This window comes from Symphalangus syndactylus, chromosome 3 (assembly GCF_028878055.3).
Source record: "Symphalangus syndactylus isolate Jambi chromosome 3, NHGRI_mSymSyn1-v2.1_pri, whole genome shotgun sequence".
Classification (NCBI taxonomy): Eukaryota; Metazoa; Chordata; class Mammalia; order Primates; family Hylobatidae; genus Symphalangus; species Symphalangus syndactylus.
The window spans coordinates 110,164,710-110,179,232 of record NC_072425.2 but is presented as its reverse complement, the minus strand read 5'-3'; the positions used below and the strand labels follow the sequence as shown (position 1 = coordinate 110,179,232).

Genomic DNA, 14,523 nt, shown 5'->3' with positions numbered 1-14,523 from the left:
ATGGTTACTAGAGGTTGGCAAGGGTAGTGGAGAGATGGAGGATAAAAAGGGGTTAATAGGCACAAAAATATAGTTACATAGAAGGAATAAGACCGTTTGGTAGCACAATAGGATGACTATAGTTAACAATAATTTATTGCATATTTCAAAATAGCTGGAGGAGTGGATTTGGAAAGTTCCCAGCAAAAAGAAATGATAAATGGTTGAGGCGGTGGATGCCTCAATTACCATAATTTGATCATTACATATTGTATGTTTATATCAATATCATATGTACCCTGTAAATATGTACAACTATTATGTATCCTTAAGTTTTTTTAAAAAGAAATTAAGACAAACTAGTTTTAGTCTTCTTCCACTTATCTCTGTATTACTTTGATATGGATTATGACAAGGTGTAATTACTGACAGTTTGCCTTGAAATTCTAATTTATTTTTCTAAAATATAGTAGTTAGCACTTTTAGGATATTCCTGAAGAACAAACGTTAAACAGTGTTGAGATGACTTCTTATTCACACCTGAATAAGAATTGAATTTAGATGACAGTAACAATGTCGTGAATATTTAGTTAAGTTTAATTTTTGAAATATGTATATAATACAGTATAGTGAGCATTTTAACTAGCATATAAAGAGGGAATTAATAAATGAAACACTATTAGTATAACTTTAAAAATATTTTTAATAACTTTGCCAAAAATCTGTAAATTCTTCCCAAAATACTGTCCTTGCCCTACTCCAGCATTCTACTGTCACTCCCTCCAAAGTATCTGCATTTCTTTCTATTGCCTCCAGACCAATACCGCAAGGAAACAAGAGCATTGTATATGTCTGTACTTGGTATTATTTTCCTTTGCAGTTTCTCTTGAGACAAAATCATAATGGAAGAGAGAAGCAGAATATATTAAATTTCCCAGAGTATATTAAATTTATTTTGGGTCTGTTGCTTTAATTTCCTTCATATCCTCTAGACATAATTTCTTCTAGTTGTTAGCACATGGACACTGTTTTCAAAGATGACACAGATAATATTTGTAATTTTGTTTTCTTGTGCTAAGATATTCTATTAATTTGAAGTAACTAATGGAATAGAAGACCTTTAGGCTTTCCTTTGAGAATTTTTTTCCATAAGGAAGTTCTCTTTAAGCATCATCTTTTGAAACTGGAAAATGTACTTTGAGCTAAGTGGGGAGTTTACCTTTATTGTTTTTGTAAAACATTAAATGAACAAATGAATGGGTGAAAGAATAAATAGGCTGTTTTCTTTATTGATAACTTCTCTCAGCACTATGGGCGGCCGAGATGGGCAGATCACGAGGTCAGGAGATGGAGACCACCCTGGCTAACATGGTGAAACCCCATCTCTACTAAAAATACAAAAGAATTAGCTGGGCGTGGTGGTGGGTGCCTGTAGTCCCAGCTACTCGGGAGGCTGAGGCAGGAGAATGGTGTGAACCCGGGAGGTGGAGCTTACAGTGAGCCGAGATCACGCCACTGCACTCCAGCCTGGGCGACTGAGCGAGACTCTGTCTCAAAAAAAAAAAAAAACTTCTAGACCTTGCTTTACTCCCACAAGAAAATTTTATATTTACCAATTTAGGGCACACAGATGTGTGAACAAAGTTTCTGAAATGGACGGATTTGTGTTTTGTGCTTAGAAACAGTTTGAAAGTTGGATCCCCTTTCAGCTTGGCTCTACCTGGCTACTCAGTATCCCCATGTCCTGTGCATGGAGATATTCTCCCCACTTCTGCCCACCGCAGTTCTTCCTGGTACAGCACTTTGGAGTTCATGCTGCCTGATGGGCAGACTAAAGCAATGAGTCACGGCTCCTTTGAGCTAAGCTGGGAATGACAGTTATTGGAAAAATAAGAGAATAAGCATAAAGAATCTCTGAAATAAAATGGCTGTCTATACAGCTTAAAGCAAATGCAGGCAAATTTGGCAGTAACTGCAATAGAACGTTCTGTGGTAATATTAGCACAATTTAGAGCCCTTTTTATTTACCTGAATTAACGTCTCCGCTGGCAATCAAGCCCTGATTGCCTTCTATTCATTAGCCTTTGATTTAATTAATAAGACTTGTTGAAGAGGGATCTTCAATGTTTTTCTGTAAACAGCTCTAATTTATTGATTCAAGTTGAATTTTGTGATTATTTCAAGTTATTTAAATCAACGTTTGAATTATATGTTTTAAGTTTTCATAAAATAGGTTAAATCCACAAGATAATTAGAAGGCATAATGTTCATTTTGTTTTTCATACAGTAATATTTCTTTTTGATATCTTTAAAAATTTCCATTTTGTAAATGAGTTAGTAACTTAGACTGTCAGATATTTCAGGTCATATTAAACTTTAAAATAAGGCTGGGCACAGTGGTTCACACCTGTAATCTCAGCACTTTAGGAGGGTGAGGCAAGAGGATCACTTGAGCCCAGGAGTTCAAGACTATCCTGGGCAACATAGTGAGACCCTTTCTTTAAATTTTTTTTTAAAAAATTAGCCTGACGTGATGGCATGGCTCTGTAGTCTCAGCTACTCTGGAGGCTGAGGTAGGAGAATCTCTTGAGCCCAGGAGATGGAGGCTGGAGGCTTCAGTGAGCCATGATCATGCCACTGCACTTCAGCCTGGACAATAGAGTGAGACCCTGTCTCAAAAAAAAAAAGGTTTAAAATATACATGAACAAAAGGTATACTATTAAAAAATTTCTTAATGTTATTTTTTCCACATCTATTTTTTCTAAAAGTGGACCCAGTGACTTAACATTTATACTAGACTTTAAAACTGAGAGACTCAGTAGTTGCTGAGCGTTGAGACATGTAGATAAAAAGTAATTAAGAAAGGAGAAAGTCACAATGACTCTTAGGTTAAAGAGCAATTTGATAATCAATATGATTCTTAATGAGAAACCAATGAAGCAATCATAGAAAAGGGAGATGCTGATTAGTCATCTGTGCTCAGATTATTAAAGGTTAGTGAGTGTTTTGAAACATGTCTGCTGGGTGCAAAAAGGTTAATTAACAAAGCGTTCTACAAATTCTTAAAGAATATAAAAAACTTAAAGGAAATAAAAACTTTTCTATATGTAGATGCAGTAAACACAAAGAGACCACACCTTTTATTTGTAAAAAGAAAATAAGCATTTAAACCTAACATGAAAGAAGATGTTGAAAACTTTATAAAATGTTGGTATTTTTGAAATTTTTTGGAAATAATACTTTTAGTAATTTATTCTGGACTTATTTTGCAGGTATGATGAGGAAAATGTTAGTATACTATTATAACAGCATTAATATTCATCCAGTGAAATATTTTGAGAATCTACTCTGTGCCAAGAAGGCCCTAGATACTGGGCACATATCAGTTGATAAAACAGAAAAAGTCCCCTTCATTTCTGGAACTTACGGTGTAGTATATATTTTAAGGAAATTTTAGTTTGAAATGATGTAATACATAAAATCTCAGTGTCATGAACTGTTGAGATGATCATAACTTATTAAAAACAAACACTTGGAGTTTCAATTCATGGAGAATTCAGAATATGAATTCCATGAGCCAGGTCTTGTTTTTTTATGCAGTTATCATAGAAAATATTTTCAAAGACCTTTTTCACTACGAAAATAATACAAATTAGTCAATGAAATTACTTAGGGGGAATCCATCTTTAGTTGCACTTAAAAAATGAGTGTTGATTCAATTAAAGGCTGGTGTCCTTTCAGCATGTTACAAGGCAATCATAGTTTCATGCCTGAGAATGTGCTTTAACTACACAACCTACAGAAGCATGCGGTTCCTATATTCCAGAACTCAGTTCACAATACGTGATACATACAAGTTAATGCTCTCAAGAGAAATGGAAATCTCTGCGGGAAAAAGGTTGTGTGTGTGTGTTTTATGGGTGAGAGGAAAATATCTGTAAATGAGGGGAAAATTCCAAGCAGTTCCTGGAATCAGTTACTGCCTCCTCAGGGAGCCAGTGATGAGCTCAACTGGGCTGAGAAAAATTCATGCAGATATCAGCACTAACTGCATCCCAGCCTCAAGCCCCGCCAAAGTGCTTAGTCCTGAAAGATGAAGTGAAGAGTACAAGGTACAGTCTCCAGCTGAACCCCATGTGCATGGTAATTTTTTTTTGCCTGCATCTGGGTACCTAGAGCACAAACAGGATTAGAAAAATCAAGAAAATATACTCAGGAAAAGAGGTTGCAGAACAGAAAAGCAGCAGGCCTGTCCTGTCTGCTAAAGCAGAAGGAAAAAGAAACGCAACTCCTAACCTTGAGGAGATGGTACATTGTGGAGCCTTATAATCAGGTCTCCCTATCCCATTATTGTAACCAATAATAATGTATTTCCGCAATCAGTTCAATGAGAAATGCCACTAGGATGGTTCAACTATGATGAATTCCTTGTTCTTTTGGGTTTTATGTCTACGGCAGTTTTTTGAGCGAAAACAGACCAAATAGATGTAGGTTTAAAAAAGAGACATTCAAATTCTTTCAAACTCAGACACTAGATTCTCTGGCTCACATAAGTTCTCCTTTGCTAGTTCTTTAACCTCTGGAGATCTTTGATAGCCATTTAAATTGCAACAAGATACCATTTTCGACCTATTAAATTGGCAAAATCAGACACTGAGAACATATAGTGTAGGTGAAGGAGGAGAGGCAGAGGAGCTCTATTTGGTATAGGAAAGGATACCAAATATTTATATTGGTATCCTCTATGTAGGCTGCTTCTCCAATATTCATCAAAATTGGAGATCAGAAATCCACATACCTTTGACCTTGCAATGGCACTTTTAGGAATTTAATACAGACATATTTTTACAGGATGGAAGTACACATACAAGAATATTTATTACATCATTGTAGTAGCAAAATTTGGGAACAAGCTACATAGCTATCAGTAGAGGACTGGGATTAAATTTAGTATGCTATGCTCATACATAAGAACACCCTGTGGTTTTGGAAAGCAAAAGGCAGTTTTCTATGAATTTCTGTCACCAAAATATGTTGTTAAGTGTAAACAATATAGAGTGTACTCTGTATTGTATACTACTATGTGTGTATATGTGTATATGTGCATATATATGTGTGATACATATATATGTAAGTCCACATATCTTTTACCTTTTACATTTTTAATAGGATCGTCTCTCCATATTTGAGGTTTCTGCATCTGGATTCAACCAACTTTGGATTGAAAATATTTTGGAAAAAAGACAGATAATATAGCGATTAAAATGATATGTGTAAAAAATACAGTATAACAACTATTTACATAGTGTTTATATTGTATGAGGTATTACTAAGTACTCTAGAGATGATTTAAAGTGTATGGGTGGTGGGCACAGGTTTTATGCAAACACTACAGCATTTTATGTAACAGACTTCCACATCCTCAGATTTGGTATCAAAGGGGAGCCTGGAACCAATCCACTGAGGATTATATATGTGCTTTTGTTTTTTCCTATTTTAATTAACAAACCAAATAAAGTATGGTTCTAGGCCCAGCGTGGGTAGAAAATAGAACACTCAAGGAGGGGACTAATATAGATAGTCATGTCTTTGATTGATGACAGAATTGACTGGATAAAAAGTTAACTCCGTAGCACAATCTTACTTTTAATTGGCGCCAACACATACTTAGAATGTGTCTGGAAGGACCATCTGCTTTGGATAGGTCTTGTGTAATCTTGTAATGGTAAAATATTCATAACTTTTTTGATGACATACTGTAATATAAAGCACAACTAGACCAAATATAATTTTAGGAGGTTGTAGTAAAAAACAAAAAAAAAGAAAAAAATGGGAATTTTTTCCTTTTTTTTTTTTTTTTTGAGAGAGAGAGAATGACAAGTTTCTGTCCTTGGGAATTGAATGACCTCAGCTAAAGACCGAGAATGAAGACATTTCAGCAGAAGGAACAAAGAGGGAGCTATTGGAGAAACAAAGGAACAGAGTTATTTTTGATTGCATGATTTTTAATTAATCTGAGAATAATTATCAAGTGTGGTGGTTTGGTTAAATACTAGTTTGATTCTGGAAGGAACACAGTGAATCACAGAAAACTTCAGTTAAATCTTGGCCTATGCAAGTATGAATATTTAAAATGTGAATATTTATGATGATGATACAGAATTCCCAGCCGAAACTAAACTTGGTTTGGTGGTATAATTGAGTCACTGCCATTTTTAGCAAAAAAGTGAATTAATTTAGTTATATAAATTATAAGGAAGACAATTAGAACTATAATGGACACATATTTTCATGGATTCACTTATCTTTCATTTCTCACAGGGTAAATGGGAAGTTGGTAGCTCTGAAGGTGATCAGGCTGCAGGAAGAAGAAGGGACACCTTTCACAGCTATCAGGGAAGGTAGGCACTTTTCCTTGTTGATTTTGCTTTTGTGTTTCTATGGTCCCCGTAGCTATTTTAATATTATACACCTCTGAATATGCTGAGTTTTAAAATTACACGATTGTATCTTTTATTAAAATGTGTAAACTGAAATTTAAAAATCAGTATCTCTTGCAGTCATGTCAAATCATGTTAAATGAAACAAGATTATCTACTGTGTGCTCAGATGTGGAATAAAATGCTATGCATTAATGGTGAAGCTATCTAGGTAATAGAAGAATTTTGTATGTCTGCTATCATTTCATTTGCAGAGTTCCTTAGATACGTATGAGTTTAACATTATTCTGCATTGATTATTTTTAAGGAAAAATCTTTAAAAATGGGGATTTGTCATGCCATCTTACTAGTCATTTGAATTTCTTTTTTTCCTTTGTTTCTATCTTTTACTGTACTTTTATTGGTTTTTCTGATTGGAAGAAGATAATATAGACATTCTTTATATATTAGGGTCATTTATGTTGTGATATTTTCCTCTAGTCTTATTTTCTAAAATTTCTTTTATAATGTAGTTATTTGCTACATAGAAGATTTTATTTTTTATGAAATTAAATAGCTCTATCTTTGCTTTGTTACCTGCATAGAAAGGCTTTTGTATTCCAAGAGAATAAAGTATCTTTTTTTTTAATTAGTGGGAACTTTTTCAGTTCAGTTTAATAACTTTTAGGATAAGTAGGTTTACCTCTACTACATTTTTGAAAGTGCAGATTATCTTGACATAAGACTTCAGTTTATTTTTGCACTGAAGGGATCACAGCTATTATTCTGTTCATCCATAACAAGATAAATTGGTGATTTGCTGCAATAATTTATCAAGGTATTGATGAACTAAATGTGGTCTGTCACTGCTTTGGTTTGTTTCCCACAACTATTGATATGATTTACATGTATCATTTTTGAAAATCTTGTTTCTATTTCTACTCTCTCACCTCTTATTCTCCTTTTCATTCAATTTTAATTTTGTTTCCATCATTTATCTTTAGCGGAAACTGTTCTTATAAAGTTCATCAGTCACTTGCTTCTTGTCAAGTCAAATGTATACCTCTCTGTCTTATTTTACCCAGCTTTTTAGCAGATTACATGGTTGAAACAGTCTCTTCTGTGACATCAGATTTTCCAAGTAGGTAGGTTTTTCTCTTAGCTTGACCCTTTCTCTGAGTTAGGAGGAGTTTCAGGACAGGAAAGGGCCTCTTTTTTTTTTTTTCTTTTTTCTGAGACAGAATCTTGCTCTGTCACCCAGGCTGGAGTGCAATGGCACGATCTCGGCTCACTGCAACCTCTGTCTCCCCAGTTCAAACAATTCTCCTGCCTCAGCCTCCTGCGTAGCTGGGATTATAGGCACGTGCCACTACGCCTGGCTAATTTTTGTATTTTTAGTAGAGACGGGGTTTCACCATGTTGGCCAGGCTGGTCTCGAACTCCTGATGTAGCGATCCACCCATCTCGGCCTCCCAAAGTGTTGGGATTACAAGCGTGAGCCACTGTGCCTGGCTTTTTTTTTTTTTTTTTTTTTTTTTTTCTAATAAGCATTCTGTCCTAGGTGATATTATTTATTTTGTGAGTTTAAAGAGCAGCTGTAAGTTGATGTCCTACCCATGCATCTCTTTAGCTACGACCTTGTCTTCATCTCCATTTCATATATCCACCTGCCTGTTTGGCATCTTCTCTTGAATACAGTAGTATATAAAAAGGATAATACATTACTACCAACTGAGATTCATTTCAGGAATACAAGGCTAGTTTAATCTTTAAAAATCAATCATTGTATGACAGGCATCTCAGACTTAACACATCTGAATGGAACTCATGATCCTCCCACTATAACTGAAACCATGTTCTCCCTGTATTAGTAATAGCAGCATCCAGTGCTTCCTCTACCCAAATCTAGCCATGAACAAGCCCTGTTGATTACCTCTCTAAATGATACCTGAAATCTGTCCACGTTCTGTCTCTCCACTGCCACCCCCAGTCCAGGATACCATTAGTTCTTCCTTGGACTTCTGTAATAGCTTCTTAATTATATACCTCACTTCTCTTGCCTTATTACTATCCCTTCTCTACTCTGTTAGCTGTATAATATTTGTGAAAACTAAAATCATATTATGTCAATCCCCTTATTTAAAATTGCTTCAAGTCCTGTATGACTGATTTTCTTCAAACATGCTACAGAGTTTCCTGTCTCAGGAATTTTACACATGTTCTTCCCCATGGCTGGAATGCTCTTCCTTGGCTCTCTTTAGATTTAGGGGTCAATTCAAACATCCCATTTCAGAGAGGGTTTCTTTGTCCATTTATCCAAATTAGTGGCTGACCATCATTTTATGCTTCTTTACTCTCCACATCACACCCTATTTTTATTTCCATTATAATTCTTATTGGAATCTGAAATTTTCTTTCCTCTCTGTAAGTATATAATCTTAGTGAGGTCAGAGACCTTGTCTGATTGTTCACTGCTATACCCTCAACATCTAGCATGGTAATCACTCTACAGTAGTAAGTGATTTAAGGAAAATCGTTAAGTTAGAATCTATAAATATGATAGATTATTAGATACAGTCAGTTCCCTCAAGGAAACTGCCTTGCAGGTGGGAGGTAGAACATATAAATCATAAGTTGAAGAATAATATGTGGTAGCATATTAATGCCAAATTTATAAAAGATTGTGAAGTCTAAAAGATTGTGAAATTATTTCTAAAAGATTGTGATTTTTAAGGAAATTCTTCCATTAGTGATGGGAGGTAAAGTGTTAGCTGGGACTTGAATTAGGCATAAGATGGAAAAACAGTAACGAGTAGATTGAGGAGAAGTGTTCCAGACAGGTATAGGAAAGGAGCTGAGACCAGAAAGCTCAACGTCTTTGCCAAGTGCAGTGAACAGGAGGAATAGTTAAGATCAGGAATTCTCAATTGATAGGGTGGGAGGGATGGGTAATTATTGCTCCATAGAAGTGGCTTTTGTCATCACAATAACTGAACAGTGCAACCGATGTTTAGTGGGTGAGAGCTTGGCATTTACGTGAGAAACTCTAATACAGAGGGAGGCAAACTATGGCTTGGGGCCTGCTGTCTGTTTTGGTAAATAAAGTTTTATTTGAACGCAGCACTCTCACTCATTTATATATTGTCTATGGCTGCTTTCTTAGACAGAGTTGAGTACTTTTGACAAACTGTATGGTCCCCCAAACTTAACAGTATGTGCTGTTTGGCCCTTTCAATTAAAGTTTGTTAATCTCTGCTGTAATACAATAAACAATTGTCTATCAGGGGAAACCAGCCCCCGATATTCAACATGAGTCCTTTTCTATTTTTCCTAAGTGTCGGCTGGTCTGAGAAATAAAGGGAAAGAGTACAAAAGAGAGAAATTTTAAAGCCAGGTGTCTCGGGGGGACATCACATGTCAGCATGTTCTGTGATGCCCCCTGAGCCATAAAACCAGCAAGTTTTTATTAGTGATTTTCAAAAGGGGAGGGAGTGTACAAATAGGATGTGGATCACAGAGATCACATGCTTCACAAGGTAATAAGATATTACAAGGCAAATGGAGGTAGGGTGAGATCACAGGACCGGGGTGAAATTAAAATTTCTAATGAAGTTTTGGGCACGCATTATCATTGATAACATCTTATCAGGAGACAGGGTCAGAGAGCAGACAACCGGTCTGACCAAAATTTATTAGGTGGGAATTTCCTCATCCCAATAAGCCTGGGAGTGCTGCGTGAGACCAGGGCTTATTTCATCCCTTATCTACAACTGTAAAAGACAGATGTTCCCAAGGTGGCCATTTTTAGAGACCTCCCCTTGGAAACGCATTCTCTTCCTCAGGGATGTTCTTTGCTGAGAAAAAGAACTCAGCGATATTTCTCCTATTTGCTTTTGAAAGAAGAGAAATATGGCTCTGTTCTGCCCGGCTCTCAGGCAGCCAGACCTAATGGTTATATTCCTTGTTCCCTGAACATTGCTGTTATCCTGTTCTTTTTTCAAGGTGCCCAGATTTCATATTGTTTAAACAATTTGTGCAGTTAACACAATCATCACAGGGTCCTGAGGTGACATTCATCCTCAGCTTATGAAGATGATGGGATTAAGAGATTAAAGACAGGCATAGGAAATCACAAGAGTATTTATTGGGGAAGTGATAAGTGTCCATGAAATCTTCACAATTTATGTTCAGAGACTGCAATAAAGACAGGTGTAAGAAACTATAAAAGTATTAATTTGGGGAACTAATAAATGTCCATGAAATCTTCACAATTTATGTTCTTCTGCCATGGCTTCAGCTGGTCCCTCTGTTCAGGGTCCCTGACTTCCTGCAACAATTGTCTCATGTCCCACAAGCTTTTTTTAAATGTCCTACTGGGCATTCATGCAGGTGAAAAATCTGTTTATGAGCCCAAACCCAACTATTTTGCATATAAACAAAATATGCTGTGCACAGATTTAATACATACCAAACTATCCAGGAATACAACTACAGTGTAAATCATGGGAAGATTGTATTGTGTTTTGCTTAAAACTTTACCACTTGTTCATATTTTGGAAAAATTCCTTAGTGGCAGTACTGCTTGTGTTATTTAATTCAATAATGCCATATCCCACAGTCTGCATTTGTAGTGGTTGTGCTTATGCTGATTCTGTACATAGATGTGAGCACCACTCTTCAATGTTTTCCAGTATAGTTGTGTCTACTTACATATTTAAAGACTTTGTTTTATTATAAATTAATTTTTATTTTTTGTATTAGTTACATATAGATATAAATTAATATATTTGAAATTATATTTACATATAAATATTTGAAATTATGTGTGTGTATCTTGTTATATATGAATTCCATTTCATAATAGTAAAGGCAAAAAAAGTAGTAAAATATTTGTTATATAAAGAGGGTATTGGGTTTGATGGGATTGAAAATGATTGACTGAGGTAGAACAATAGGTTTTTGTTATGCTGTGGAGGGAGATAAGGTTAAAAGTGCTACTGAATTTAATTATACAGTAGACCCTGAATATGAGAGAGGAGAGGGACAGGGATTCTGGGCCAAAAAGGAACCAGAAGAAAAATGAAACTGGCCAGCAGGCAGGATTCCTGGTATGCAGGGTGTGCACTAGAATTAATCAACCTAACCTTACTGTTGGTTCTAGTCTTGGTCCAAGGTAACAAGAAGGTTTGTAATGGTATTGAAGGATCCATTGTGACAAGCAGGCCCATCAATGGGAGGTTCAAGGGAAAAAGCAAGTAGGATCACATTGAAGTTGTTGATGATCTTCTTTTTTTTTTTTTTTTTTGAGAAGGAGTCTCGCTCTTTCACCCAGGCTGGAGTGCAGTGGCGCGATCTCGGCTCACTGCAGGCTCCGCCCCCCAGGGTTCACGCCATTCTCCTGCCTCAGCCTCCCGCATAGCTGGGACTACAGGCTCCCGCCACCTTGCCCGGCTAATTTTTTGTATTTTTAGTAGAGATGGGGTTTCACCGTGTGTTAGCCAGGATGGTCTCGATCTCCTGACCTCATGATCCACCCGCCTTGGCCTCCCAAAGTGCTGAGATTACACGCGTGAGCCACCGCGCCCGGCCGATGATCTTATTCACATTGGCTGGGTGTGAGGCAAGCTCCTGAGGCACATTAAAGGTTGGGTTCTGGGAAACACAGAGAAGCAGGGAATGCAATGAATCCTCAGCACACTGAGACCTGGCTTTGGCTGGCAACATAATTTCATTTTAAGCCTTGAGATGAGCTTAGGAACTGGCCCTCAGTTGCAGTTGTGTTGTAGAATGCAGGGCTGTGTAGGTGGGATCTTGTTCTGTGGGTTAGAGAGCCTCTGAAGACTTTTGAGTTGGGCTATTAGGGACAAAAATCTGATATTCAGATAGGATATCAATTAGAAAAAGAAGAAACTGGAAGCTGATAAGTCAGTCATTCAGTGTGTTGCAGATTTGAAATTATGGGTTTATTAGATGTTAGTAACAAAAAATAATATTCTATAGAAAGAGGTGTCAGAGCTAGGTGAAGTATTGATTATAGATTGAGAGGGAAATGTCAATGGTTTTGAGTTTGATTGAGTAAAAAAATGGGGCCAGAGATAGAAATAGTTTGTGATTGCATGGAGAATTGCTTTTAAGACTTTACAGTTTAAAGGCTGTTATCCAATGTAATCTTCATATGCTAGCCCTTTGAAAGAGTTTTAAATTTTTATTTTGTAGAATTTATATTGTTTATAGAATCTGTATTATAAATATGGAATTAAGGCTCAGAGGCGTTAGATGACTTGTCTAAGGAGCAGGATCTTGTACCTAGACCTTGTTAGATTTCAACAGGGTCATTACTGACATTTTGGAGTAATCGATTTGGGTTTTAGGGATTTTGAGCTCATGAGACATCTGTATGAAAATGTCTTGTTGGGAATGTGGGAGTGCAGCTCACAAGACTTTAGCATAAGTAGTATATATGTACCATGGTCGTTAAGAAGTTGAACCAAGTATAATATTTTTGTGGAAGAGAATGTTGAGTGAAAACGAAGTCAGTTACAAGGCAAGGTAGAAACTCCTATGGAAAGCTGGAGGTGATTTCTCTTACATTGTACAGTGATGAAAAACAAAGTCAGAATCAAAACCCACTGATTTGTGTATGTTGATTTTGTATTCTGCAACTTTACTGAATCAACATACACAAATCAGTAGGTTTTGATCCTGACTTTGTTCTTCATCACTGTACAGTATAAGATAAGCCACCTCAATTAGTTTGCTAGAGCTGCTGAAACAAAGTACCACAGCCTGGGTAGCTTAAACAACAGAAACTTAATGTCTTACAGTCTCGGAAGCTGGAAGTCTGAGAGTAAGGTGTCATGGCCCTTCAAATGAGGGCAATGAGGAAGGATCTGTGCCAGCCACTCTCCTTAACTTGTAGATGGTGGTCTTCTCCTTGTGTTTTCACATCATTTTTCCTATGTACCTGTCTGCATCCAAATTTTCTCTTCTGACAAGGACAATAATCACTTTGGTTTAGGTTCCACCCATATGACATCATTTCAACTTAATTACCTTTTTGAAGACCCTATCTCCAAATACAGTCCTATTCTAAGGTAGTAAAGGTCAGGACTTTAACATGAATTTTTTTGGGGGACACAGTTCAGCCCATAACAGTACTTAATAGCTTCGGGCCTTAGTAACCCTACGTATTAATCCATTCTTGCACTGCTGTAAAGAAATACCTGAGACTGAGTAATTTCTAAAGAAAAGAGGTTTAATTGGCTCATGGTTCTGCAGTCTGTACCAGAAGCACAGCATCTTCTGGAGAGGTCTTAGGAAACTTTCAGTCACCCTACAAGGCAAAGGGGAAGCAGGCATGTCTTACATGCTGAAGCAGGAGGAATAGAGAGAGGGAGGAGGTTCTATACACTCTTAGCCAGATTTCATGACAACTCACTGACTCACTATTGATATGACAACACGAAGGGGGATGGTGATAAACCATGATAAACCACCCCCAGATCCAATCACCTCCCACCAGGCCCCACCTCCAATAATGGGGATTACAATTCAACATGAGATTTAGATGAGGGCACAGACTCAAACAATGTCACCCTGCTTGCAACAAATAGGAGTTGGATTATGCCATCTCTTAAGAACTACTTTGGCATTGTGGTTTTGATTTCCCAAGGAATCTTTAAACTCAGAATTTGGAATGTTCTGGAGATCAGGGAATGATAGAAGAACAGTTGAGGCCTTGATCACAGAATGGCATTTTATTTTCCATTGAATAAAATATTTTAATGTCTTTCTAATAAAGTCTGACTTCTGAGTGATTTTTTTTTTTTGTAGTGGTAAATGACTTTAAGGAAGATAAGTTAACCTCTGGGTCAGTTTTTGTTACTTGTTTTTTTCTTGCCTTCTCATTCTGCCTTTCATATTCTTATTTTTCTGCTGTCTATATCTGAAAGCAAAAGGCATCATCATTGCTTAGCCTTTCCCCATTAACACTTCTGGAAGTCCAGACACAATAACTCCTCTGTGTATCTGGTGGTAGAATTTGAAATATTTAGGGTGATGTGGGAGACATTCAGGATATGTTCAGTTTTACATTGATGAGGAAGCAGCATGGTGTGTTCAACT

The 14,523-nt window shown here is 36.7% G+C and overlaps 1 protein-coding gene across 8 annotated transcripts in view; it reads left to right on the top strand.

The window, feature by feature from the left end:
• CDK14 (cyclin dependent kinase 14) overlaps positions 1 to 14,523 on the top strand; it is a 685,360-nt gene that overhangs the window by 186,034 nt on the left and 484,803 nt on the right. For all 8 annotated transcript variants that reach the window (XM_063636396.1, XM_055272770.1, XM_063636397.1 and 5 more), the window contains one exon: positions 6,302 to 6,381. In XM_063636396.1, the coding sequence (XP_063492466.1) occupies positions 6,302 to 6,381 (80 nt within the window). The remainder of the gene's footprint in view (positions 1 to 6,301; positions 6,382 to 14,523) is intronic.